This window comes from Kwoniella dendrophila, chromosome 8 (genome assembly GCF_036810415.1).
Source record: "Kwoniella dendrophila CBS 6074 chromosome 8, complete sequence".
Taxonomy (NCBI): Eukaryota; Fungi; Basidiomycota; class Tremellomycetes; order Tremellales; family Cryptococcaceae; genus Kwoniella; species Kwoniella dendrophila.
Genome location: NC_089483.1, coordinates 1,102,234 through 1,129,778, shown reverse-complemented (window position 1 = coordinate 1,129,778; position 27,545 = coordinate 1,102,234). Strand labels below are relative to the sequence as shown.

Sequence of the window (27,545 nt, the reverse complement as noted above, 5' to 3'; positions counted from 1 at the left end):
ACTCTTTCAAAGGGGATGAATTATCAATTATATAAATCATAGCGGTGTAACCACATGATCAATAATTGTATCGCATAGAGTCTGTATGCTATATTATTATAGTACAACATTAATAGCGTTTCTTTCGATTGTTCTAACAGGGATTGCAGTGCATGATAAGTTATAGTAGACTATCAACAGAGCGGAGAAACAAAGCGTCAGAGGGGTCTCTTGGAAAGTATAGGGTTGTGATTACGGATTACGGATTAAGTGCGATAAGCTAAGGGGGAGAAGAAAAAAATCCCCGCGGAAAGAGCTTATACTAGTGTATTGTGGGATTGAGTTTATCTGGAGTTTCTACCATACGATCCCAAATTTGACAGCCTGATAGAAATGAGTTCCCTGGCTTTGGGTTTCATGTGATCGTCAGCCTGATAACATGAATGGTGAATTTTTTGTACAGCATGATGAACTTGATCGTCATTGCCAAGCCATAATTGTAAAAAGACGGAAAGACGGAGATGAAGAAATAGGTAAAATGGATATGTGAAACAAACCGGTTCAGGGAATTAATAATCTTTGTAAAAAAGATAAGAAGTAGTACAACTAACTATACAAGGAATGAATCCTATATAGAGGCGAGTATAATAATATTTAGACTGTAACGAGTACTGCAAAAATAGTTTGAAATATTCTAGTTGAAAAAGGCTATGAGGGGTATAATCCGAGAAGGGCGCTTGGAGATTTTGAGATGAAGAAAAGAGTGATGAAGTTACAATTACAAGATAAATGTTCGTTCCAAATTAAGAGTGACATTCTTAGAGGGTTTTTTAAGTGGAATGGCGTTATTTTAATGGCATTCTTGGTGCTAGTTTGCTTAATAACCAACATTGGCAGATGGTAAAGTCATAATTATCTATGCATTTAATGTGTAACAATTACAATATGTTGAATTTGAACGTGTACTAGTAATGAATCTATCTATAAATGATACAAAAATAAATAAAAGATGCTACAATAATCTCGAAGAGATAGGACAAAGGAATAATGATGACATATGTAATGGTTCAAGGAGACAAAAGAAATATAATATTATTATACCGTCCATCTAATAATCTAAGAATTGCAAGAAAAACGTTAAAAGCAGGCTAGCTACAAAAATGATCATGCTCAAACATGTTAAGAAGACAAACTATTTGGAAATATGCCAAAAAAAAAAAAACCCAAGGATTATAAGATGAATTCACCACTTAAAGGGCTTTGAGGATTCATATTGACATGTAATAAATCTGATCTAAGATTGTTATTATTGATTTGTTTTTTGATTTGAATAGGTTGTGGTTTAGCTTTAGTTGTATCTATAGGCTGAAAATCTGGTGTTGGTGGTAAAGAAATATCACCTGATGAAGAAGATCTTGATGAAGTTCTCCTTATATACATATCTAATGGATCCATTTCTTCATTCATTTCAATTTCACCTGGAATTAAAGATGGAGTTTCATTTGATGCCGTTTGTCGTTGTTGTGGTCTTGATTTGCCTTGTGTTAGTGGTTGTGGTTGTGGTGGTGAGAAATCAATTTGAGCAAATACATTGGAATCAATTTGTGCTTGAGATAAAGTTTGATATGCTCCGGCTGTTGATGATTCACCTGATGACCATGAAGATACATCTGAAGGATATTCTTGCTGTTGCTGTTGCTGCTGGTATTGATGTTTTCTGTTGACAGCATGATGTTTCCGTTGTGCATGTTGATCAGCAAATTCATCCAATTCTGCATCTTCACCCATTACAACTTGAACTGCTACTCTTGGTACAGGTGCTGGTGCTGGAGCAACTTTAACTGGTGCAGGAGCTGGCGCTGGAGTGATGTGAACAGGTACTGGTGCTGGTGCTGGGGCAGGTTGAGGAACAGGAGCAGGAGCAGCTTGTCTTACAGCAGCAGCAGCGGCTCTAGCAGCTGAATGAGCGTATTTCAATTCTTCATCTGACATGGAGAAAGAATCAACTCTTAATATCTGTTCTCTTAAAATTCTTAATGGAGTTCTATCTTTAGGTTCTAATGCGAATAAACCTTTTAAGATTTTATTTGTTTGTTTTGAAATTGGTAATATTGTTCTTAAGAAATCTAGATTATGTACGTATGCTCTAAAAGTTTCATCTTGTGGACAAGCTTGTCTCCATGGATTTCTACCACAAGTTAAATTAACTAAAATAACACCTAAAGACCAAATATCATTTGTTTCAGTTGAATATGAATCTAATCTTTCAAATAATCCACCTTGACATTCAGGTGATAAATAAAATGTTGATCCACAACCGAAATCTGTTGAATTTCTTTCACTTGTAGCTAAACCAAAATCTGCTATACATATCTTTTCTCCATTTGATGTACATAATATATTTTCAGGTTTTAAATCACGATGAAATATTCCCATTCTATGACAATAATCAACAGCATCGATAATTTGTAAGAATATTTTTTTGATTAAATAATCATTACCGAGGTACTGTTCATTTAAAGAAGGAATTCAGAATCATTAGTTTTCATTCATTTTTTCATATAAAGTGATAAAGCCGACCGAAAAACTTACTCTTTGTTTCTCAGTAATCATACCGAATAAATCACCTTCATCACAGAAATCCATAATAACGAAAATATAATCACCTTCTTCTAAAACTTTATGTAAAGTTACAACATTTGGATGTCTTGATGCTAATTGATGTAAAGCAATTTCTCTTCTTTGAAAATGTCTTTGTCTTGAATCCAAATTTGCTCTTAATAAACATTTTACAGCTAAGTAAACTGGTTTTGGTGCATGTAAATCAACAGCTAAATATACCACACCATATGCGCCAACACCTAAAGTTTGTAAAAATTCTAATCTACCATTATCGATTCTGTGACCAATTAAATCTCTTCCTGAAGTAGCGAATGTGTTTGAAGGCATTTTGATTATATTAAATTAAATAAAGATAAGATAAGGTAAAATGTATAATAGTAAAGTTGAGTGGCTTTGGATTGATAGTTGTTTGAAATAGAAGGCTTGATTGGTTGATTAGTTTAATTGTTTGAATGGATGAAGAAACGAAAACCAATAAACCAGAATTTACAAGCCCTCTTTATAGATCTTTCAACCTCCGAGAACTTAACAAGATATCTCGCTATGATTAAGTTTGATTGATCGTCCGAAAGATATTACTTGCCTTCTCCGTTGTAGGTGTTTCACTAATGATACCAAAAGTAGATAACTTGAAGAGGAGTTTCTTGCTAAGCCAGTCCAGATTGTAACTCTTTCCTAACAAGTGTGTATTTTATCTTCTCCCAAGTATATATGAATCTCTGTATCTCTAATCTTGGAAAGGTTCGGTTAACAGTAGATGGTTATATATTTCAATTTGGCCCGGCCAATTTGATCTTCTAGGTATTTTCTATACAGGTTACTCGTTAATACCTTATATCTATCTAATACGGGATGCGTTTTACTGTTTCTGACTACTAATATCTATATCTAAAGAAAGTAATTGTTTTTTTACCGTTGTGGTGTGGGGATGGTATTTTTTTGATTACTTTATTGTGTTTGAGACGTAATAATAGTTTCTTTATACTATACTATACGTCGACACACACCGAATACAGGAAACATAAACGGATTGAAAGAAAAGGTTAAGGTGTTTGGACTAATCTTTAGGTCCCAGTGAAGAAGACTTCTCTTTAAAATCAAAAAAAGAAAATCGAAATCGAAATTAAAAGAAATAAAAGTTGTTGGATTTTCAAAAACGTCTAACCTATATTCAAACACACTTTCTATAAACAACCTTTCTAATAATGACGGAAAAAAGCGGATTCTCCTCTAGATCTACTTTTTGAATCTCTATTTTGAGAGGTTGAGAGGGAGTCATACAACCAAAATTAACCTTTCTATTGAATAATCAATGTCCTTTCTTTGATCTGATAATTAAAGTTTAACAATGTCGTATATCCTAACTTCTCTTTCCGAGGGATGTGATGATTGATTATTGATTATTGGTATTATAATAATTGAATGATTAAATTGATATTGGATACTGGTAAGTGTTTTTGTTTCATACAATGAAAATGAAAGTCACTAATTTCCCTCTTTGATAGGAATGAGATTTAGGTCCGAAGTTCTCCAATCTTCAATCTTCAATTAATGCTGATGCCTGATTTACGGAGTGCGAGGTCCAGAAGTTGGTTGTTGAATCTACAATAATGTTTGAAGTTTGAATGAGTGTTGATTTCAACTGAATAGGAGGCTAAAAAGATTGTTCCACCTCCTACGTATGTGGTTTATTGATGATTGCCGTTTAAATCTGGATTTGAATTATATGGTATTGTTCGATGAAGGAAACCTTTGGAATGTGATTATAGTGAAGGAAGGGGTGAAGGTACGTTCCACAGTATCTAGATAAATGCGAATTATAATTGTTGAAAAGAAGAAATAAGCATGTATTGGATTTCTCTAACTTCGAGAATGAAACATCTGTTATAATTGTCTTGTCTAGGTATCTTTCTTCTTCTTCTGACTTGTGATTCTCGAAACTAAGTGACAATAGAAGCGGGTACTGTATAACCTCCTTGAATTTCATATGATCCTAACCCATGAGATGATATCAAAATGGTACCGATAACTATTATACAAAACGTAAAACCTCCAGGTTTTAGTTTATAAGATTTAACGCTAAAATGAAAAACCATCGAGACCAAGAAGAAAACCTATTTCTGCCTTGTTGATTGTTACCTTACAACGACAGCCATAAAAAAGCTCCATTAGAAAATGTTTTTAGTTAGTTCGAGGTAACTGAATTAGAACAAGAATCAATGTATGGTACCTTTGTGGTTATTCACAAAGATTAACTAACTATTATCGTGCATATCACATCATCATTGTTATTTTTTTACCCTTCCTTCAGCGTTCCACATATTGCGAAAGTAAGGGATTTGTTTATTCAGGTGTTTCTCTCCGATAGAATAATTTATGAGCTAACTATAAACAGGTTAAATCCAAAGCCTAACTAAGCCAAAACAATTCATTTATCTGATTGTTATCCTAAGTGGTAGAAGTGGGAGCGGTTGTGGTTGTTTAGACGTTAATTTGAATCTCATCGTTTAGTTAACGGGGAAATCGTCAAGAGGAAACTCACGAATCTAGGTGAAACTTGTGTAAGAAAGAAAGTTTGGTTAGCGTAAGGGAAAAGACATTTAAAATACAATAACGACTGGGAAGGAGGAATAATACGGCATCCAGGCTTTTTGCTTATTTCTTTTTGGATTGATGATGCGACACAACTTTGATTTGTAAAAATAAGCATCTTGGGATTTCTGGAACCAAGACTTCTTTTGGCTGCTCCCTTTCATTTCTTGGGAGTGAGGGAAGCAGCACTTGAGAATCCCTGACTTATTTGTACTGTATTAAATAAAACTAAGGGTCTTATGAAAAGAAAATAAGGTGTGAAGATCGTTTTATATATTGGCGTTTTTAGTGATTAGATGTGAAAATAGTGTTTCCAGTAAACGGGGTATTTTTGAAATTTCAAGGTATGTAAGCAGAGCTTGTTCTTATTCTTTGGTGAAAAAGATGTGGAAAGGAGATTTTTCTCTGAAAAAGGCGTTTTTAGCCATCTCGTAATTTTAATCGAAATTGCGAAAGTCTAAATTTCGGCATTCTCCCTTAAGATACCATACCGCAGCAATCTAGCTTTTACACTTCTCCAATTTCAGTTCTAACCTTTTACAGGTTGTCTCTGATGTGTCTCTTCCTGGTCTTGATATCTCGTTTTCATTTCTAATGTGGCTTTAAACTCTCTTTACCTTTTATTGGTAACTGTCCCCTGATTACTTGAGTGGCGTTGTCTATACGTTTACTCGAACACTGAAATCTTCGAAAGAGGTCACCAAGAGGACAGACGGACTTTTACATATCGTTCTCTATCTTCAACTCGTATCATTTCCTTTGTGAAAGCTCATACAGTAAGGAATCAATATACAGTACATGCATGAGGACCACCTTGGCACTATTTGAGGCGTATTTTAGAACATGAGGCCAAGCTGATTATCGTACTTGTCCTCTTTCAAACTTCCTACTACGTGAACGCCGAAATATGGTACATGTACGGTACCAGGAAGTATACGGACCGAGACCATGCTCCGTTGAGATGGAGACACCCTTCTATTACAATCGCATATGAAGTAATGTACACCTATTTTGGAGAACCCCCTTTGCAACATTTTAAGGAGGTCCGGCTTCAGCCAAGCAATCATCCTGAATACTTCGGACAGCTCCACTCCGTAGTTAACATGACATGATTTCTGCTTTTTTCGTGAAAGAACGATCTATTTGAATCTAAAATAGCTTACATCATTAATAAGATCTTCTGCCTCGTACATCCGCATATCATGGTATTATCGTAATTAGTCAGTCTTTTGTATCCTACTGCTATCATGAAATGCGGGGAGAACACCTAGATCCGCTTTCACGTTATCTGCGGTTCAGTTGCGAATATACTCATCTTTAGCACTCAACGAGGACTTGTCCCGTCCGGTGAATACCACAGACACTAAAAAACCGCACTGGTGAAAACTAAAAAAAACCTTTTCGGAAAGTCACTCAAAGTTATTCTTACATAAAAAGGATTTTCGGCATCAACTTTTAAGCACTACTGAGTTTATAGGGATGCCCAAATGGTCATTCGGGTTTTGCATAACCCTCAATTCACACTGCATGCTTGATCAGGACATCAGAATTTCATTAAAGTATCAAAGAAAACCCAGAAAATATCAGTCGACTAAAAGGATATACTTCCGACTATACAGCATGGAAGATGCCTTGCGATAAGAGGCATTCAAGTGAAACCATGTTTCATGGCTTCTCAAGTGGCTTCACGCCATTGAAAGAACAATCAAGGCTCGATGGATATGGGTTGTCATGAAACGCAAGACAAGATACACAGGAGAATATACGATATACAAGGGAGTATTCACATCCAGGTAAATATGCTAGTATGTGCCGTCGCTGTGTTTCGGACTGCGTGGAACATAATACCAGAATATGAGCGTATTGTCAACGCCGTTCAGGCTATGAAAAACGAGGCGATGGCGTTGTGGACGATGTTGAGATCAATAGAACATCCGCAAGCACGCTTACCAGTGAATATTTCTGGACAATAATTTCTGTTTCCCGCTGGTGTATAGCTATCTTTTACGTCAACGGACTTGCTGGTGACCAAAACAAAAAACAAAAACTACAGCACCCGGGATTCCCAAGTGGTCCCCCACCTTGGTACTAACCGAGCGATAGGCAACTTAACTGCGCCGAGTTAGATGCATGTCACTATGAAGCTCTATTAGGACGGTCTACAAAGGAAATCTATAAATAGAACCACCCGGTCCGTGCGTACAATTGTCTATGAACTCGCTCCTAAGAACGTCTTCCCCCTTGCCTTAGCAAGGGCTACAGAAACACTGACTAGCATCCATGAATAAGATACCCCTGGCATCCTCCATCCCTTCCACTCTCTGAGCTTAGTCTCCATCCCCTCCTCTTGATAGCCGCCGGTGGAAATGACAAGCGGCACAAAGGGTGCTCTTTCACCAATTGGTAGAGCGGTCACCTTCTTCTGGGCTTGAGATTTGAGCACCTTCTTCATCCTTCTATTGATTTCCTCTACATACTTCCCGTCTTCCTCTGCACGTCTTATCTCCTCCTTCTCCGTCACCGTTCTACCACCTGCTTTAATAACATCCATGTGGGTTGGTGCACTAAGCGATATTACCTTGAGATCATACTCCTCCTCTACTAACGGACGCTCTAAATCATCTATAACTATCCTGATGTCATTCCTCCGGTTGCGTACTCTGGTAATGAAGGGTTCTATATGTACTGCCGAAGAGGGGATTGAGCGTAGACCAGCCGATAAATGGTGCTTTACTGATTCATGTCTTGAAAGTCGATAATCGTTCCTACCACCACACCACTCGTCATGCCCAACTGAGTTATCTAGGTGACATTTCCTACATCTTCCTGTGTATCCTGCAATTAAGGAGCGGTAGCACAGGTTGGCTTGTACAGCGGGATCGGGTATCGTGAACCTGGTGGCTGACGGGATAGCTGATAACCACTTTCTGCCTAAGAGAGAAGATGATTCGGCGATGATGACTCTATCGGAAAGGGATGACTCTGACATTATTTGTTTAAAAAGGATTGTTGAAGCGTCAGAGCACATGGCACTTTGGGATAGGACTTCTACCTTATCATCTAAGCCTGTTACTAGAGGTAAGAGTGTCTTGACAGCCAGCGAGGAGGCTGCTTTGTAGGCCAACGGAGCGTTGGTTTGGTGGGAATAAAGGCCAAGTCCACCCATCTTGACCGGTAAAGATTTGATGGCTCTATCTCTGAAAGCAGCTGAGGCTGGAGCTCTAACACCACGTATCCTATCCAGCCCCCCCCACAGTACCTCGTCTAGCCTCAGCCATAAGTCTTCTAGATCATCCGAATACAAAGATCGCATTAGATGTCGCAGCTTTTGTTGAGTGGATTGGCGAAGGATAAGGAGGGCATGTTGTCGAGGGAGTGTGAGTAGTCGGTCGATATCTTGCTCTACTTCATCTATCTTCTTCTCTAGGAAACTCCTTCTAGCTGTCTGAGATCCAACACAGGTACCAAGCAACTCTAAACCCCCTTCTTTAACTTCTTCAAGGCTGTATTGCTTGCATTTGTTGACGTTAAGTGTGAGTGGCGAATCCTCCCGACTAAAGAAGCCTATTGCCGTTTCTAACCCCTTATCATCCATCCCCAAGATAAAGATGTCGTCTAAGTACGCTAGTACTAGGTAGTTGTCGCCTAGAAGCTGTTGGAGTTCTTCGATCTTGTCCCGGAGAGCTACTGAGAAGAGGAACGGGCCCATCGGGTCACCTTGTCGTTGACCTTCCGCTGATAAGAGAGTGTATGTCTTGTTGTCAATATCAGAGTGGATGTACAAGGGTGTTGGGTTGTTGTATGACCATGTAGCTACTCGTTGGAAGTACGGAGCGTACTTATTGACAGCTGTATGAACTCTCCTCCGTTGAGAGGTGTTGAATGCGTTGGAAGCGTCCAGTGATACCACAAATTTGTAGGGGAATGCCGGATGATCATCCAAGGAGAACTGCACCGCTCTTGCTATAGGCTCTACACCACCTCTGGTTCCAACTCCAAATTGATGAGGTGACAACGAGCTGGGGTCGAAGTTGGTGGCAAAGATAGCTTTCATTGCTAAGCGATAGAACATTTCTCCAACAGCTATGGGTCGAACTCCTCCATCAGGTTTAGCCAATGGAGTCAGCCTTGCCGCACAGAGTAGTTCTTGACCGGTGGCAACCCCGTTTGCTATCTGAGCAGTGAGCGTGGATAGGAAGAGTTCAAACTGGGGATCCAGTACGGCAAGGTTGATGAGCTTGATTGACCTCTATGAGGCAGATTGAAGGGGTTTGAAGGGCCAATTGGGTGCTTCTTTCTTAGATTTTCTACCACCTTCTCGTCTACCGGTGCTACCTCCGCCTCACTATTGAGAGTCCTCTCCGCTCTGCCAATGAGCCCTGCTTCTACTAGTTCCTTGGACCTAATTCTGCTACTCTTTGTACCTCCTTCCTTTGGTCTAACCTCTGGCCAGGCTACATCGGGGTATGCGACGAGGCGTTCTACTACATTCTTATAACCGTTGCGCATCTCCGGTACTAGACCAACCTTAACAAGAGCTAGAATATCCATTAGTGCTTTTGTTGTCGGCGTTTCATTGTATTTTGCTGCAAGTTGGGAGGCTTTGTCGACAAAGGGGCGGACTAGTGAGGGATGGAGATGCTTTATTGAACCAGGAAGGGGTACTAGATCCTTAAGATTGCGGTGCTGTGTGGTTGGTGGCAACACAGTTGGGGCTGGTCTAGGCTGCTGCATTGGCTCCGGGGCTGGCTGTAGTGCTGGTTGGTGTAACCTTCTCTGAGCAGTGCTAGGTGATGGTTCAGGTGAGGGAGCTCTGGTTGTCTGAAGGGCTGGAGGTGTTGGTAGAGCGGTTGGTGTTGCCGAGGGAGTATAAGGGCTGTTCATAGAGGTGGTCGATCTTAAAGGGCTTGGTCTGACAGGAGTCAAAGTTGCTGGCTGGCTTGGGCGAACAGATCCTGTTGATGCCGACTTTCTGATTGGTATAGTCTTCTTTGCGCTTAGCTGGTCCATTGTCCTTTGCCCCGACCTTATAGCTCTCTTCTCCTCTTGTATTCTAGGACAATCTTTGTCATGTGCTGATTTCCCAGCTGGGGTGGGCTTGGTGACTGTGTTGCATTTTGGGCAGATGGAAACCGAACCTGGTGGGAAGTCAGTGAGGAGGAAGTGTTGTACCTTGTGACTGCGACGAAGATGCTGTAGGATATCCTTGCCATTGAAGGTGGAGCAGGCTGGGCAGGTTGTCGGGAGAGGTATTATTGGAGGTCCTCTAAGAGCAGGATTAGTAGGAGGAGGCTGATTCTGTTGCTCTTGGAGGCGTGGTGAGGTTCTCCTTGTCACCCTTGTAGGTCCCTTGCCATTGTCGTTGGGCCTTTGCTGTGATTCCTGGCTGTTTCCTCCAAATACTGCCCCAGGCTTAGGTCTAGTGCTTCTGTTATTTGAAGAGGATGTAGTTGCAAGGTAGCCAGGCGAAGTGTAAGGTGGAGGTTGTTCACTCATGTTGTATCTCGTGCGGCACCCGCCGAGCTGTAGAATTAGCCTTAGATCCTGCGGCTTGGCCGTAGTATTACTATGAGAAAGCCGTAGATTCTACGGCTGGCCGTAGAAGAGCGGTGGTTGCCGACGAGATAGGTGGAGGTGAGGGTGGAGGTTGTCCGCTTAGTTGATTGATGATCTACGTTGAATGATGGTAAACAATCAATATTTTGTCGGACTTGACGCACAGGCCTCTACTAAAATCTCAGTGATGGCGAAGAGGAAGGTTCTGATAATGATAAGGGCGACGGAATTTTTACGAGGGATAGAAGAGCTATAGTAGAGACTGTGTACCAAGTTTGGTGGAGATTGGTGGAGATTTGAGGTCAAGGAAGCTGAAAGCGCGTTGAAAGTTGCTGAAATTTGCTGAAAAAAGGTGGATTTTCCTGCTGATGACGCCGAAGGCGTTGTTGGTGACGAAGGGGGTCACCCCCGACGAATCTGACCAGATATTTGTGATCAGCGACCTTGAATTAGTCTAGCTGGTGATTTACTGCGCCGAGCAGACGAGAGGCGGTGTTTTATACCTTCTATGGCCGTAGATGAGAATTTGTGCCAAACAGGATCCATATATCCTCTTGCAAAGTAGTTCTTTCAGGCACTGATCGGTTCTCGCCGCTAGTCCTCGTGACTCACTCTCGGCGATCAAAAGGTTAGTAACCCTCAAAGGAAGGTGTTTTACATGTATAATTTCTGATTTGATTGTATATCTGTTTATTATTCATCGCCCAGCTAAGGTTTCCCCTTGATGTGCAGGGGAAAAAAAAGAGAACAACCTCAAAATGATGACTTGCCCCCCTGATCAGCTTGAAAGATATGATACCACGCATTCAATATAACAAGAGGAGTCTTTACATAGGATGCCAATGGATGAAAATCAAGAAGCTCGAGTAAGCATCATCGAGTCTAAAGATGTCAGATCAGAACCCGAAATCCCGAAGAAAGAAAAGATAGATGTTCATTATGATGATGATGATGATCAGAATGAAAAAAATATCAGCCGGGTTGCGCTACAATATCGACTGATTTAGAACCGGAGAAGAATGGCGGTGCGAAAGGATGGATCAAAAACAATCCTGGCAAAGCAGCTTTTTTCGCTGGTACAGGTTTAATCGTTGCTGCACCTGCTTTAGTAGCTGCTCCGTTGCTTGGTGCTTTGGGGTTTGCAGGAATGAGACCAGCAGCAGGTGATTTGAACACTGTTCTCATTCTTGCCACCATCAACGTTGAAGCAGGAGGTTGTATTGGTTTACAGTACGTCGTTGTATCAATCAATAGGTTGGATCCCCGCTGGTGCGCAAGCTGCAGGGGGTGCAGGCGCAATTTTCGCCACTTTACAAAGTGCTGCAATGGGTGGATATGGTGTAGCAGCTGTGCACGGTGTGATCCAAGGTGGTGTAGCAGTGGGGGCAGGCGCAAAAATCGTTCATGATCAAGTTCAAAAGAACAAAAAGAAAGATTAATCGTAAGATTGAAAGCTAGAAGAGTGGGAACGATAGTCATGTAGTGCGTCATGAAAGTATTTAGACTCATGAATGAAGAGAAACGGTCAAATAGAAAGCAAGAGCCAGATTATTTGGTCTGTCTTCTATACTTCTCAGTAACAACATCGCAATGCCTCCAAATTACGACGATATATTCTGGATCTGGTCTGGCACCAGCTGGACTACCTCGTGAAGACTACATTCGAAACATGCAAAGATCTTAATCAAAGAAATCCATTGTTGGCGCAAGATACTACTGAGGAATATTGTAGCAGTTTCGAGACTCATCTGACAGGATTATCTGGCTCAGTACCTGTTTCTTAGACTTGAACGCCCAATAATATGAAAATGATCTTTTCAAACATGGTTTTGTTCGCTATTGCGTATGGCAACACATTTTCTGTCTGGAGCAACCGGTACGACCACATGTCATGCAGAACCAATATGTGGAGTGGGAAGTAGTGACATCAGCTATGAAAATCTCAGTGACTCGTATTGTTAAGTTCTTATGATATGAGATATCAAGATCTTCGCATGAGAATAGATGTATAGGACAATAATCATGTGATGGATGTACGACTGAATCAGTAGAACTCTTTGAGAGATCTCATTTTCTGACATAGATGTAGATTCCATGCTGGTTATCTGCTCCTCTTCCCCCGATGCACATTTTTGTCATAAAGAGTGACATGCTATTGAAGGAGTGTGAATGTTTCAAAAGAATGTACGACGGATAGGAGGCAGCCAGTTTGAAGACAAAACTGTGAGAAGTATCAAGTAAGCAATAAGAAGTTTTTCTTGTTCATAATCCGCCACATGATTTCACTATTTGTGAGGTTATGTTATACGTTCAAACGTTGGATCGAAAATGAGATAAAAAGGAGGGTTGACTCTTTCGATTTCTTGAATTCCTCTTTCTTTTCTATTTTTTCTTTTTTTCAAAGCGAAAAATACAATCAATTAATCAGATTACGATGAAACTTACTTCTTAAAATAAAAGTTCCAAACCCTATACGCAACTTTTTTTTTACGTTCTAAAAAAATGTCTTCTCCTCAAGATATGGGATTTACCTCTGAAGGTGTTGCCGCTGGTAAGTTTCTCTTTTTTTGCTTTCATTTCAATAATGAGGTGACAAGAGAAGATTGTGAATGATTGATCACAAATTCATTGCAATAACTCACAATTCTCTTGATCTGGTAAATAGGCTCCGCCGCTGCCGATTGGCACTCTGATTTTGGAGACGTATCAGCTGGATCAAACTTTGCTGATTATCAATCTGAAGCTGCTTCTGGCGGTAAATGACTTTGTAATCATATCGAGAATCCACTCACCTTTAGGAACAGTGGTAAAATGTTCAAGTTATTTCTTTTGATTGAAAGTGAAGAAAACGAAAATCAATGAATTACGATTATGTCTTAGTCTTATGGAGTATTCCGAAAAACCAAAAAAAAGAAGACAAGAACAAAAAAACAAAGGTTGACAAAAGTATGATGTCAGTAGGAATTCGTAGTGGCTCGTAATAAAACCACTTAAACATTAAACAAAGAATGAATTATGTATGTTGTCTTGAACGATAGGATATGCCTGCGATAGTTGTCACACTACGATAAGCCTTTGATCGACACTTTGGGCTGACCTTCGCAGCGAATGATCATAAGCCGTCAATTCCTTGAATGGGTAGGTGAGCTTTGTGCATATGGAATTATTATCTTATCGATGGTTTGGACTGCCACAATGCCAATCTTCGTTCATGGCTGAGGGTTCAAAGGACAAGCATAGGTGCTACGCACCTCACTGATCTCGGCGATTCACCACCGTACGCATAGAGACTTATAGCACGAAGGGCGGAATCGTGGGGTCAAGGGGGTCGTTCTTGCAATCACATTCATCATACAGTTTATGTCAAGAAGGTATATTTACGCAGTAATTGAGCCTAACTATTATGCCGAGATTAAACTGAGATAGCTGCGTGGTTATCAATAAATTGTGAGAATGACATAAGAGAAAGGAAAAACAAACTGCTGTGCCTTGTATGTGTAATATCTTTGTATCAGTTTAATTCCGACACCAACAACACTTGACACCACCCTGAGAGTGAGAGATAAAGGCGTTGTAACAACTTACCCGCACTTCCCATATATCCATAAACCAGAAAATGATAGCATAGATACATATACATTCCATCAACATCCTTTATCCTGCTTTCCTTTACATTATACTCACATAAAACCATTTGCATTTCTCGAGTGGAAGGGTCATCCAATATGGCTTACGCTTATTCGTCAGGTGATTTAGGTGGTTCTTCGAGTTCACTCAACGCTACACTAAATAACGTTGGTCATAACTATGGATATGGATTAAGAAGATTAGAAGGATTTGATGTTCTGAGAGAGTTCAAGGTAAGTGTCAGAGCAGTGATCATATTCTTTGTGGAGCATGAGGAAGGTGATAGTTGGGTGTATAGAAGCAGTAGTGACTACTCTTGGTGGTCGAGGAAAGGGCAGGGAGTAGAGTGGAGTGTAGGAGTACTGAAGTAGTGATCATCGGGCTAAAGGCTTGGGGAGGACAAGGGGGTGGAAAAATGCTGGAGAGGGAGATTGGTATCTAATTGAGCTTTATATGATCGAAAGTTTTACCCTCAAGGAAAATAACAGTCACTGTTGAGGTATCGTTAAATGACGGGAAGGCATGGAGGAGCTTGCAACTGGTCATCGAACTGGTAAATATGGTCGCTGACTCGCATTACACAGCACAAAATATCGGAAGACGAGCACTATATATCATTTTTCCAAGATCGTATACGAGTCGAAGAACAGTATATAGAGAATTTAACCAAGTTATATGATAGAAGTGTCGCTATTGATAGTTTACATGATGAGTAAGCTTCTCTTTCCCAAAGGAATGATTAACGTATCTTTATCTTGATTGACTGTATGGTCTTTAGTGCTGCACACAAGAAACAGTCAAAAGCGACCGCACGTAAAGCATGGCAAGAAGTCAGGGATTATACCCAAAGAGAGATACAGTCCAGAGAAGCTATGGTTGGCGCTTTAAGGGAAGATGTCATGAAGGAATTGTTAAAGCTAAAAGTAAGTGCTGCTCATCTCGCTCTCGCGCTTCTGAGGTAAGATCCTTCTACTGATAACAAGGTATTGATATAGGAAGAACAAACAAGGATACGTGGCGCACTCAAGGATAACATGAAACTCGCCAATGAGGTATGTGAATGATAGGAAACGATCACTAAAGGCAGTGTTGACGATATATCTAATGGGTCTATAGATGTACGATGATCATGCCAAAACCCAATTACCTAAATTGAAGAAGACGTATTACCTCAAATGTCAAGCTTTAGAGGTAAGCGAAAACCTTGAGTCAAAGCTGCCTGTCGTAATGTTCACCACTGATGTATATATAGGATCATAAACGTCAAGAACATGCTATAGCAATGCAAGCACGACTTCTTTCTACTCCCTCACCCCCTTCTCCAGCAACTACACCTCTACACGAACATCCATTTGCTATTCCTGCTGGTCCATCGTATACATCTCCACCGACTTCTACTGGACCATTACCACCTATGGGTAATCCAGCATTATCTCAACCTGAACCTATACACGCACCCTTTTCACCTAGTAAAGAAGAAAAGAGAACATCTAGATTACGAGCAGGTTCAGCATCAGGTGGTGGAGGTGGTGGTAGTAAAGATGTATTTAACGATTTAGCTCAACAAAGTAAAAAAGGATTTTCAGCATTTATGCAAAAATTAGGTGGTGATAAAGATAAAGACAAAGAAAAAGATAGAAAAGAGGATAAAGAGAAAGACGATTATATCATTGTTGGAGCTTCAGGTAATAGTGGGGATAATGGAGATTTAGGTGGACATAATAACAGTAATAGTAATCTACAAAGAAGAGGAACTACAACATCACAAGCGAACAGTCAAAAAGCAATAGGCGCAATGAGAGGTGTAAGAGCCAAAAGAGAAGCTGATGATGCAGATAAAGCTTATAGAACTGGTATCTTCCATTTAGAATCATTAAGATTAAGAAGAGAAAAATTACATGCTTCAGCTATGAACAGTTTAGAGGTATTTAATGACGAGTTGAGTAAACGATTAAGATATTCATTAGAAAGTTATATGGATACTATGCATGGTACAGCAGCTACAAATGCTCAGGCTACTGAAGTTGCTAAAGAAGCTATTGAAGGTATAAATCTGGAACAAGATAGTAAGTCGAAGCTCATCCTTACTTGCTCTATCCAACACTTCCATTCATTCTTTCTCTCTGTATCCTTATAACGTCAACAGCGCACAGCACAAGAAAACTAACACCTAAATGATGTTTAGTGATGTTATTCCGTACAAGATTACGTTCAATAGTCTCACCACCAATTGCACCTATACCATATGAGAATTTCTATGTTGGGCCATGTAAATCATTGATATTTGGTGTATCTTTAACAGATTATGATTTCACAAGAGGTGACTCTACAGATCATGGTAGACCACCAACTATATTAGAAAAATCAATTTTAGCTATAGATGAAAGAGGTTTAAATTTCGAAGGTATATATAGAGTTAGTGGTAGACATGCCGGTGTACAAAAAATGATTCAAGGTATAGAGTTAGATGAAGAAAAGTTCGTCTTCGATGAGAAAGATGATGTGGCTAGTATTGGTAATGTGCTGAAACAATGTAAGTTTGTGTGTCATACGCCAGTGTTCCTGCGTTCGAATGTTTTCTACTTCTCAAATCTACCCCCCCCCCTCCCCCCCCCCCCTTCCTGCTCATGCTGAACACTGACTAATGCCCCCTTTTCTCACAGATTTGAGAGAACTGCCTGAGCCCGTTTTCCCATTACCACACCCTGAAAGAGTCAAGTACACCGATAGTAGAGAATCGCATATCGAGAGCAATTTCTCATCGTTACGAGCTAGATTGAGGAGATTACCTCCAATTCATCAGACTACTTTCCAAGCTATAATTGAGCATTTAGGCCGAGTGAACCAAAAATCGGCTATTAATAAAATGGATGCCAAGAATCTGGCAGTCGTATTCAGTGAGTGAATTTTGTGTCTTACTATGCACCTGTACAAAACTAACGAAAGGTGTCAGATTCTGTCTTGTTTGGTCAAGATCAGGTTCCTACCGATACTACATCATTGTTACAGCACCATCAGGGAAAGGTAGGCCACTTTCATCAAATATATGCTCTTATGCTAATCACGACTTTACAGGATACCGTTCTCGAAGACCTCATCACCTTTTCCGATTTACTATTCGGGGTCGATTCTCCTGTCATAGCTCCAACAGCACTCCCACCAGCTCCGGCTCTTTCCCGATCCGGTGTCTTATCTTATCATCCAGTTGATGAGGGACCACAACCCGGAAGCTCGAGAACCAAAATAAAGATTTCTCAACCTACTGAAGATTCGAATAATATTAAATCTTCACCTGTTATATCTGACTCGAGCTCAGATGCCGCACCTACAACAAACGAACCTGGTACAGCTAGACCACCTGCTGTACCTCATTTCCACGATAATACAGAAATGAATGTTTTCACACCGGACGATAAATTAGATTTGTTGTTCAGTCCAACACATATCCCATCAAGTATGAGATTAGGCCTACCAGATAATGTTCATGTAAGTCGGATTTCATGTTGTCTTTCCAGGATTGGTAGCTGATAGCATGAATAGGTACGGCCATTGGCGTCAAATGATCTCCTTCGATCACACTTTGAACTACTTAACACCTTAAGGGAATCACCAGCATTAGCTCCATCAGTGTATTCAGCTATATTCCAACATTTCAAATCATGTCCCGGAACATACTATATAGTTGTTATGGTAAATAAAGAAAATGATCAATTAGTTGCATCAGGTTCATTGATCGTTGAAAGGAAACACATCAATAATGCAGGAGCTTCAGGACATTTGGAAGATATAGTTGTTTCTGATTCAATGCAAGGTAAAGGATTAGGTCAGAAATTGGTAGTTGGTCTTAGAGATTTGGCTGTAAATCTAGGTTGTTATAAAGTTATCTTGGATTGTAAGGAGCCTAAAATGCGTAAGTTCATTGTAGCTCCCGTGCAGAAAATACCAAGCTAATTGATTATATATGTCTGATAGCATTCTACGAGAAATGCGGATTTCATAAGCGAAGTGCAGGTATGGCATACTACGTAGCGGATCATCTACCTGCTTCCTCTTCTTCTGCCCAATATCCAAGTTCTGCGCTTTCGGCATCGTCACCCATAACAAATCAAACATCTAATTCATCACCAATTGATCAATCTAATTCAAATCGACCATTATCGTTGGCTGCAACGGATTTGCCTGTACCTGCATCACCTACTTTGACGTCGACTTCGTCTGGTACAGGTGTGACTTATTCTTATCCGACTGCGGTTCACCAGAGTGATTTGCCAGCTTGGGCTTCAGAAGGTTTGGGCGCAAGTCAACTCAGTCCACCTCCACAAACGACAGGACCAAGTGAATTACATATCGGAACGATTGCAGCATCGCCGATAAATAGAAAAGAGAATGATAAAACACCTTTACCTCCTGGTGCTGCTCCTGCTAGTACACAAGCTGAACCTGAAAGATTACCTCAAGTGGAATCACCAAGTCAAAGTTAAGGACAAAGACATTACCAACAGTAGTAATTCTATTAAAGACCTCATTAAGAGGGTGAGTCTCTATCAAGTTGATCATGCTTTTTTAATGTAATGTGTATAATGATTTCATAATGAGTTACGATGGACAATAATATGGATATAGTTTTGCATAGTATTATCGCGATGTTATGTATATAAGATCAATCAATGTTTTCTTGATTGACAGGATTATCATTCCGTCAGCATTTGACATTAGCTCACAAATAGAAAAAATCAAGCTTACCTGTTATCACGAAAAGCTGAAAACATGAGGGCTGAAGCATGCAGCAAGTTATTTGAGATGACGTCATCCGAAGCAACTGGAATTGAGAACATGAATTCCTTCTTTTGCCGCTTGCTACAGTATCACCTTAAGTACATATTTACCAATTGTTTTACTACTCATTCACTTTATCTATCTTACATCAAGGTATCTATTATAATTGCTAAATAAATAAGCAAACAAACAATTACCCTACCTTCAATCAAATTTAACTGAAGCAAAATGTCAGCTCAACCTACAACAACCACAACAGCCCCGCAACCTACTGTCGCACAAAATGAAGCTGTACCTCCATCCATAGTAGCTGCTGGAACTGGTGTGCCTGCAGCACCTCTGGAAACTGCTGAACCACAACAAGGTGAGTTCAAAATTTTGAATAAAGAAGCGAAGAGAGAGATAGATTGGAGAGGGTCGCGGAGGAAGACAGAGTACAGGGGCAGAGAAAGAGAGAATAGGGGAGGTAGAGTGAAGAGACGAGAGACGGGAGAGCGAGAAGAGAGAAACGAGAAGTTCCAGGGGGGGGGGGGGGCAGTTCCTGATTTGAGCACCCCCTATCTGTCGGTGGGAGAGAGGGAGAAGAGGTGAGAGAGGGCAGTGATGGGAGCGAGGAAGGGCTTGAGGAGAGGGAAGAGATAAGACTAGAGAAATCGAAGGTAGGGGTAGCGAAGAGAGGGAAGATAGGGGGCGGGAGGCAGCACTCCTATTTAATCGCTTCCTATTTGTTCTCATTCATTAACTAAACATTCATACATAGCTGCTACCGCACCGGGCGCAGGTGGTGTAGTTGAACAAACTTCAGATCAAAAGATATCATTTAAAGAACAAGTGAGTCTTTTTTTTTTAGTTCTTGAACCTTTTTCCGTAATGAAACAATGATTATATCGTTCATTTACCCATTTTAAAAACTAGCAAAATAGAGTCAAGGTGACTGACAATTTCGTTTTTATTTTCGTTTTCAACTCTTATCAGGTAAATGGTTACGCAAAAAAATTCGCTGGAACTGTATTTAGGAATGAAGATGAAAAAGAATTTGGGGAAAAGAAATTACAGGGTCAAGCTTAATCAGTTCAGTTGATTAAACAGTCAAATTTCTATAAGAGAGTATGTGAGCTTTTCAGTAACTGCTAGAAAGTCGTATTTAAAAAGGATCTAGATATGTTCATTGATTGATCGACAAAAAAGTAAGAGTAGTAGGAAGGAAGTGATGGTCGTCCTGTGGACACAAAGCAAGAGGGGAGGTTCATTAACTTTAGATTTTATAGTTTTGTCTTTCTCCTTTACTCATTGACCACTATGTAGCATATAGTATCATTCACCGAAAAAGATCTCACTAAACCCTTTGATCCTGTTCCTCATATTGCATGTCAGCTTGACGGATTTAGCAGCAACATAAAATATGTAATCTGTGATCGAGTTAATGTGCACGTTTCGAGAACATACACAAGGCATCTATCTATACTATCATGAAGTACTAGGTATACACAAAAAGGGGTCTACCTTTAAAGATCTATGGCAAAACGAGAAAGTCCATGGCGATATAATTATGCTACAGAATGAATAATATGTGCTTTTGTTCTTGTTGCTTGTTGGAATTCTCGAATCTATCACAAGAGACTATGATTCAGAGAACCTATATCCATCCGTGACTAGAGTAGATCCCAAGATCGCTTGGTTGTTGTTGTATTTGTTACCGTTATCCCCTATTAGTATGATATAGTCAGCGACTTTGCACCGACGAAAACCCAGGAAAAGGGGGCCTGCCCCATGACTTACTGTTCCCTTGCAATGTTCATTTGAATTTGTAGGTATACAAGATAAATATCTGCACCATTCGCAATTTGCGTTCTGCGATCACACCAAAAAGAATCAATATTTACAATGAAAGTGGCGAGTTGAAATACAACTTACGGGATCATCCGTATCTAGTTCGATAAAGAAAGAACACAAATCATGTCAGTATCAACTGAAGAAATTGATTGGATGTATCTTAAGCTTGAAATACTTACAGAAGTTCTTTATAGTTAATACGAAAGCTAAAATTGCTAAAACAAAAGCAATCACCCTAGCTACCCATAAGATGTATTTATGTCTTTTTGTTTCTGATATAGATGGGTATAATATAATACCTAATAAAATGCCTATTGCCCAACCCTAAAACCATATTGGTATTTTAGCATATGACCTCAATGGACGCCGGAGAAACCTGGAAAGGTGGCAGTTAAGATCCTCACTTACACCTAGATGTGCTAGACCGTCTACAGCGTTAGGGCTGGAATAAGAGATTGTTAGTCAAATTACATCAAGTATAAGAACTATTAGATCAGAGAACAAAAACCTACATATAACCTATACCGAAACCGATCAAAAACTCGATGGCCAGTAAGAAAGCCTAACACACACACAAATGCAATCAACTCGGCTGTCCTAGAATGGTCTATTCAGTCACTCACTTTGAGTTTCGGTCTTTCCTCGTATTTCCAGTGCATGACCAAATCAACGAGAACACAGGCATTCTACGTAGGTTCCAAATAATTAGTTTGTTTAAATGGGATGGAATTTCTATACAAGAGGAAGTAGGGGAGAACATACAGTTGCAAATAGAGCACCACTTGCACCTACACTGGGTATACCAGTCCTAGAGAAATTACCACCTAATACAAAACCGTATATACCGCCTGCAAGGTATACTATCAGAAATGGTAGTGTACCTATCAAAGTGAAACTGAGATTAACAACAAATCACCGGACAAAGGATGAAAAGGATATTTCGGGCTTACCCATTTCCCTTTCGACTTGAGCGGCAGCAGTGATTTGAGCTAACATGTTCAAGATAAGATGAACAATTCCTACATGTAGAAATATCGGATAGACGAATCTCCATGATTCTGTTTCGACGTATAATTGGACTCTAATTAGCCCGAATCTTAAAAATGTGTCTTTTCGACATGGACCACTACTTACGATCAGGATTTTCACCATGAAATCCACCATGACCACAAATTTCTTCTATAGAACATTGTGTCGTTGGTGTACTTATAAAGACAATATCATCTGCATATCAGCTAAATCCTTTGTCTCATGAGTTGAGTGTAATCATCTTACCTGGAAGTATCGTTTAGACAAGCCAATGAGAAAGTTGGAGGTAAGGCTTCAACGTATTTCATACATGGTGGAAATCTAGCCCCGATATTGATAAGAACTTCTGACGATGGTCCGATCTATGAGATGAGCGGAAGGATGAGCTTATTATCAAGCAAGTCGTTTGGCTTTAACCCTTTGTAGTGATGGAAGGAAGAGCTGAAGAAGACGTACCATGGGGTTAAAGGTGGGCTGTTCATTTCGAGAAGATTCACAGCAATTTTAGCCAGATGCAGTGGTTAGAGTTTTTAAATGAGGAGAAATTCACTTACCTTCGTAGCTATAGGGGAGCCCATAGCTTGATAATTTGCTACCAATTCATACACCATCAAAGAAGTCATCACTGTCATGTCCGAGTTCGTAAGTCAGCAGGAAAGTCTCATAATGATCAGTTCTGTAGACCGGAACTTTCTCGATATCATTTTAGATATTACTGTATAGGAATTCCACCATCGAGGAATGGAATGAGGGAGTGTTCAGCTTACCAATAGTCAAGCACCAAGCAGCTATAGGATATCTCTGCCCACCTAAACCTCTTCTTTTCCTTTCTATAGCTTGTTCAATAGGATATTGACCAAAATTAACATCAAACAAAGCTAATAATCTATCTAATCCAGTTGGAAATAACAAATAATCATATAAATTATTCGTACCTCTTAATGGTATTCCACCATTAGGGTTATCTTTATTTTTGCTTGGATATGGATAAGGAGAATCTTCATATTTCGAATATTCATTTAACTCATAGGAATATGGATTTGAGTTGGTCATTCCACCATAAGAATGTTGATTCGTATTTCCAATTAAACCCATTTCAACTTGATCTCTTTCCCGTTCTTGATTGGTCAACATACCAGATGTAGAAGCAGGTCTATTTTTATCCGTACGATAATATTCTCCTTCTTCATCTATATAACTTAATCCACCTGTACCAGAAGGTTTACTATTATGTGAATTTGAATGATTTCCTTCTACGCCATTAATAGAAGTATGTCCCGGTGCTAATGATGAATGTGGATGATTAGATGTTTGTAAATTCCTTTGATTATAATGATAAGGTAATGATCTTTGTGAAGCTGAATCCCATGGTCCTAAAGAAGGTGAAATTGATCTTGGTTGTTGTTGTTCTTGATTAATATCATTGTCGTGATCGTGATCATTGAAATCATCTCTTTCTTCATAAGGATTATTATACTCATATCGATTACTGTGGTTGTTGTTGTCACCGATTCTTGATGAAGAAGGTCCCAATAATCCAACATCACCATCATCAAATCTATCATCATAACCTGGTTGGGATCTATCAGCTCTATGATTTCTCATTGGTTCCTGCGCTTCGTTGTATTGATAATTGGGAAAAGATGCTTCGGATCCATAAGCGTAATCTTGCTTATATCCTGTAGGTTGAGGGTCAGGCATCGATGCAAAATTTGTGTTTACATTCGCACTAACATGCCCACTGGGGTTGGGACGAGGCCCAGGTATAGGCATGTTTATCGATGTTGATTTTGATTCGGGCTGTATCAATATGACTGAGGGTGTATTTGTTGTATGTTGATTTTACCGTTGGTCGGGGAGTGATAAAGATCTAAATTGCTATAATCTGCTGTATTTATCGTTAAATTCGTCAAATCCGTGTTATGTTATGGTCGTTAGAGTATACTGAAATGTAAAGTCTAAAATCTATCTTGTGTGAGAATGTGCAGTAGCAACACAGCTTGTCACCTTTTGTGTTCAATTTCGAAACCAAGCTGTGCGTAGTCGAGGGTGAATGATTCGCTTATACTATAACGCAGTACATTCAAAGATTTGATATGCAGCTAGTCAATGATTGGAAAGGAGCTATACATATATATCTATCAATATCCTTTCATCGCTATACTTATTGTCGTTGTTATCATGCATAGCTTGGTTGATTGATGCAAATTTTTTGGCTAGTATAAAAAATGAAACACGACCTCGTACTGTATTTTACTGCGTCATAGAACCTTTATATATACAGCTACGGAGTAATTCCCACGTGGTGATTTGATCGGAAATCTATCGGAATACAGGTGATGAATCTTGGCAGTCCAGTAATCTCCAGTAATCTCCAGTAATCTCCAGTAATCTCCAGTAATCTCCAGTCATTTAGAAGAGGAATGATAATCATCTCTGAACATATTGGCGATAGATAGGAGATCCTGATCAGTTTATAGCAATCAACCTCATCAAAGCTCATCAAGACTTCAGTGAGACTCATCAGCTGATACAAGTGATGACCAAAATCGAAAGCACCCTGTCAAGTGATACTACCATATTCATATAGGAAGAGTGATATATATATAAACCTCAATATGCCATCGAAAAATCAAAACACATCATTAAATCATACACTAGTTTCGATGCCGTCGAAAGATCAATTAGATCGTGCAGAAGCTTTGTTGGAATTATCAATTTCATTGATTGAATCTTCAATCGATGTATTCAAACAAAATATAACTACTGATGAACAATTAACAAGAGAAAGTCTGTTGATGCCTGGTGGTACTTTAGGTAAACATTTCAGACATGTAAGTGTTTTCTTATGTTGGCGGGGGCAATGGTAGGTTAGGGTGGCAAGGAGAGAGATGAGACGGAAGCGGGAAGGAGGGCAAGGAGGGTAAGCGGGGTTAAGGAGGGTAGTATTGGTGGGCGAGGTATACGTGTTATTGAGGAAGTACTAGGAAGAGACATGGGATTTCACATTTCACGATTCATGATGCGTGACAATGAAGCGAGTGTGAACTATTTATTAACATTTCATCTTAAACTATATAGGTAATAGAATCATTTAGAGCTTTTCTTAATCCACTATTATCACCTACGAACGATGCTACGATACCAGAAATCAATTATGATAATATTGAACCGACTAAAAGACATCCAATAGCCAGATCAATTAAATCATGTCTGAATGCTTTAGAAGAAATAAAAGATGATTTGATTGAATTTGGTGAAAATTCACGTTCCCAATTATCTGGTGACATTTCAGGAGAAGGAGTTGCAGGTGAATTTGGTTTATCGCAGCATAACAGTAGGAAAAATGGATTATCAAGAATAATGGAATCAAAAGTTAATGTTTTAGCTATTACACCTACTAAACAGATTATGGGATCTACAGTAGGAAGAGAGGTAAGTGAAAATCTCTTTGTGACAATTATCCTTTACGAGTGCTGATGATCCCATTGGAACTTTCATTCAGTTATGGTATATATCTTTGCACGCAATACATCATTTCTCAATGTTAAGGACTATAGCAGTACATGAACATGGATTAGAATTACCTATAGAATTCGGTACAGCGCCTTCAACTTTATTGTATAGAGGTTTAAATTGGAAACCACCTAATCAAGATAAACAAGTTCAAGTCAAGGTTAAATCAAAGTTATAGATATAACCTCAATGGTAATGTTAATTAATGCAAACGTCAACATTGGTCGAATAAACAATTCAATATAATACTTATTCTATGAAATCATCAAATTCACGTTGTAGTTTCACCTTTGGCATTGTTCTGTATTTTTGCATGGTCTCACAGTTATTGTCATTTCAGTTGTTTCTTCCTCGGTTGCCATATTCAGCTCTTGTATAGATGTCGATTATCCTTTATAATAAATCATGCATATATGTATATATATATATATATATATGCATATGGAAATCGAGGTATTAAAAAATCCGATATATGCTTCTAATCACTATCTTAAGAGACCCAAATCGAACTTGACATTTAGAAAGTTTCTCTTTCCACTCCATAAACATCTTTACCAACTTTCCACCAATCACCATTTTCACCATTAATAGCAAATTTACCTGCATATTCAAACTCTAATGGATGTAATTTTTTACCAACAATTACTAAAGAATGTAAAGGTTCACCAAAATCTTCTTCTGATAATTTTGATAATTCTTCTAATGTACCACTAATTAAAGATTGTGTTGATGTACCTATTCTACTTAATGATATTGCTAAAGTTTCAGAAGGTTTTAATAATGATTCTTTATATTCTACTCCTTCTTCACGATCTTCTGGATTAGTTCCATGTCTCAATGATTCAGTTAATAAGATTTGTGAAAATCCTGTTGCGGGATTCATATATCTTGGTGGTTCATATATTAATCGGCCTCTAAAAAAAGTAAAAATATATAGTTGGTCAACTTCACAACATTGATCTTATAATGATGATCATCGTTTTTTTTTTTCTGATGATTCTTCCCTCTTCATCATTACTGAAGATGTATAAACAGCTCACCTAGCCATATTTTCTTCACTTTGTTCTCTAACTTTAATATCTAATAAAATTAAAGTATGTACACCAATTTTTAAATTTTCTTCTAATTTATCAAACCAACTATCAGGTCTCCAAGTTTCAGTATAAAAAACTAAAGATAAAGTTTGACCAAATGAATACATTTGTAATCCTGTTGAACCTAATGCAGTTAATATTGATGCATTATGTATAACTTGACTTGGTATATTTAATGATCTTGCTCTTAATAATAAATCTGTATGTGTTGTTGCTCTAATTCGATTCGAAAATAAAGACATATGTCAATTCTCGATGTATTCTTACTTTCCCCCTCTTTGTGACTTCACATATATACAAACAATGATTGTGAATTGTCCATGATAAGTCATACTACTTACCCTAATGGATCACCAACAACTAAAAATGCTACATCAATCTTATCAGAATCTTTCAGAATTTCATCTGCTTCTAATTCAACCATTTCTCGAGTAGCTGTAATAACTGGTTTACCATAGAATGCTTCCTATAAATATATTAAGAACGAAAGAAGATATTAGTACTTTTTTTTGAAAAAATACGTTGAGATGTGATATTCGAATTCGAATTTGAAGATGGACAAATGATTTATATAGATTTATATATATATATATACTCACCAATTTCTCTTTATCACACATCAAAATGGATGTATAGCTTTCTAAATAGATTCTTTCACATCTCTTTACAGCTTCTAATCCTTTTACTGTAATATCTTTTTCATCACTTAAACCTAAACCGATAACGTAGAACATTTTGTCTGCTTTTTTCACTTCGAATAAAGTATAAAATTAGATTTTGATTGTTTTGATAACGTTCTATTTACTATATCAATCACTTTTTCCAATGGCAGGTTATGAAGCGAAACTGTTCGTTCTGAGCTGGGTTCTTTGTCAGAAGAAGTTGAATGGGTAGAATAACTGGCAAGTTCAAAAATTCAAA

At 38.9% G+C, this 27,545-nt stretch overlaps 6 protein-coding genes across 6 annotated transcripts; 3 read left to right on the top strand and 3 right to left on the bottom strand.

Annotated features, from left to right (window-relative positions):
- Positions 1 to 1,209: 1,209 nt before the first annotated feature.
- Positions 1,210 to 2,928, bottom strand: L201_006244 (uncharacterized protein; the record flags this gene model as incomplete). The annotated part of the gene is made up of 2 exons (XM_066221966.1): positions 1,210 to 2,487; positions 2,572 to 2,928. The coding sequence occupies 2 exons, from the start codon at positions 2,926 to 2,928 to the stop codon at positions 1,210 to 1,212; spliced, it is 1,635 nt and encodes a 544-aa protein (XP_066078063.1).
- An 11,546-nt stretch (positions 2,929 to 14,474) lies between these two features.
- On the top strand, positions 14,475 to 18,857 carry L201_006243 (uncharacterized protein; the record flags this gene model as incomplete). The annotated part of the gene is made up of 12 exons (XM_066221965.1): positions 14,475 to 14,609; positions 14,961 to 15,088; positions 15,155 to 15,299; positions 15,372 to 15,428; positions 15,493 to 15,567; positions 15,629 to 16,442; positions 16,562 to 16,909; positions 17,040 to 17,273; positions 17,330 to 17,400; positions 17,452 to 17,862; positions 17,917 to 18,286; positions 18,349 to 18,857. The coding sequence occupies 12 exons, from the start codon at positions 14,475 to 14,477 to the stop codon at positions 18,855 to 18,857; spliced, it is 3,297 nt and encodes a 1,098-aa protein (XP_066078062.1).
- A 523-nt stretch (positions 18,858 to 19,380) lies between these two features.
- L201_006242 (uncharacterized protein) lies at positions 19,381 to 20,220 on the top strand (the record flags this gene model as incomplete). Its single annotated transcript, XM_066221964.1, has 3 exons — positions 19,381 to 19,516; positions 19,913 to 19,983; positions 20,128 to 20,220. 3 exons carry the CDS (start codon positions 19,381 to 19,383, stop codon positions 20,218 to 20,220), a joined length of 300 nt encoding a protein of 99 aa, XP_066078061.1.
- A 584-nt stretch (positions 20,221 to 20,804) lies between these two features.
- Positions 20,805 to 23,787, bottom strand: L201_006241 (uncharacterized protein; the record flags this gene model as incomplete). Its single annotated transcript, XM_066221963.1, has 14 exons — positions 20,805 to 20,858; positions 20,932 to 21,003; positions 21,067 to 21,080; positions 21,165 to 21,309; positions 21,394 to 21,427; positions 21,498 to 21,547; positions 21,609 to 21,671; positions 21,748 to 21,866; positions 21,936 to 22,043; positions 22,120 to 22,190; positions 22,261 to 22,376; positions 22,471 to 22,488; positions 22,569 to 22,639; positions 22,782 to 23,787. 14 exons carry the CDS (start codon positions 23,785 to 23,787, stop codon positions 20,805 to 20,807), a joined length of 1,941 nt encoding a protein of 646 aa, XP_066078060.1.
- An 845-nt stretch (positions 23,788 to 24,632) lies between these two features.
- Positions 24,633 to 25,708, top strand: L201_006240 (uncharacterized protein; the record flags this gene model as incomplete). The annotated part of the gene is made up of 3 exons (XM_066221962.1): positions 24,633 to 24,848; positions 25,096 to 25,449; positions 25,520 to 25,708. 3 exons carry the CDS (start codon positions 24,633 to 24,635, stop codon positions 25,706 to 25,708), a joined length of 759 nt encoding a protein of 252 aa, XP_066078059.1.
- A 339-nt stretch (positions 25,709 to 26,047) lies between these two features.
- L201_006239 (diphthine synthase) lies at positions 26,048 to 27,358 on the bottom strand (the record flags this gene model as incomplete). Its single annotated transcript, XM_066221961.1, has 4 exons — positions 26,048 to 26,444; positions 26,571 to 26,840; positions 26,966 to 27,090; positions 27,224 to 27,358. 4 exons carry the CDS (start codon positions 27,356 to 27,358, stop codon positions 26,048 to 26,050), a joined length of 927 nt encoding a protein of 308 aa, XP_066078058.1.
- Positions 27,359 to 27,545: the final 187 nt, after the last annotated feature.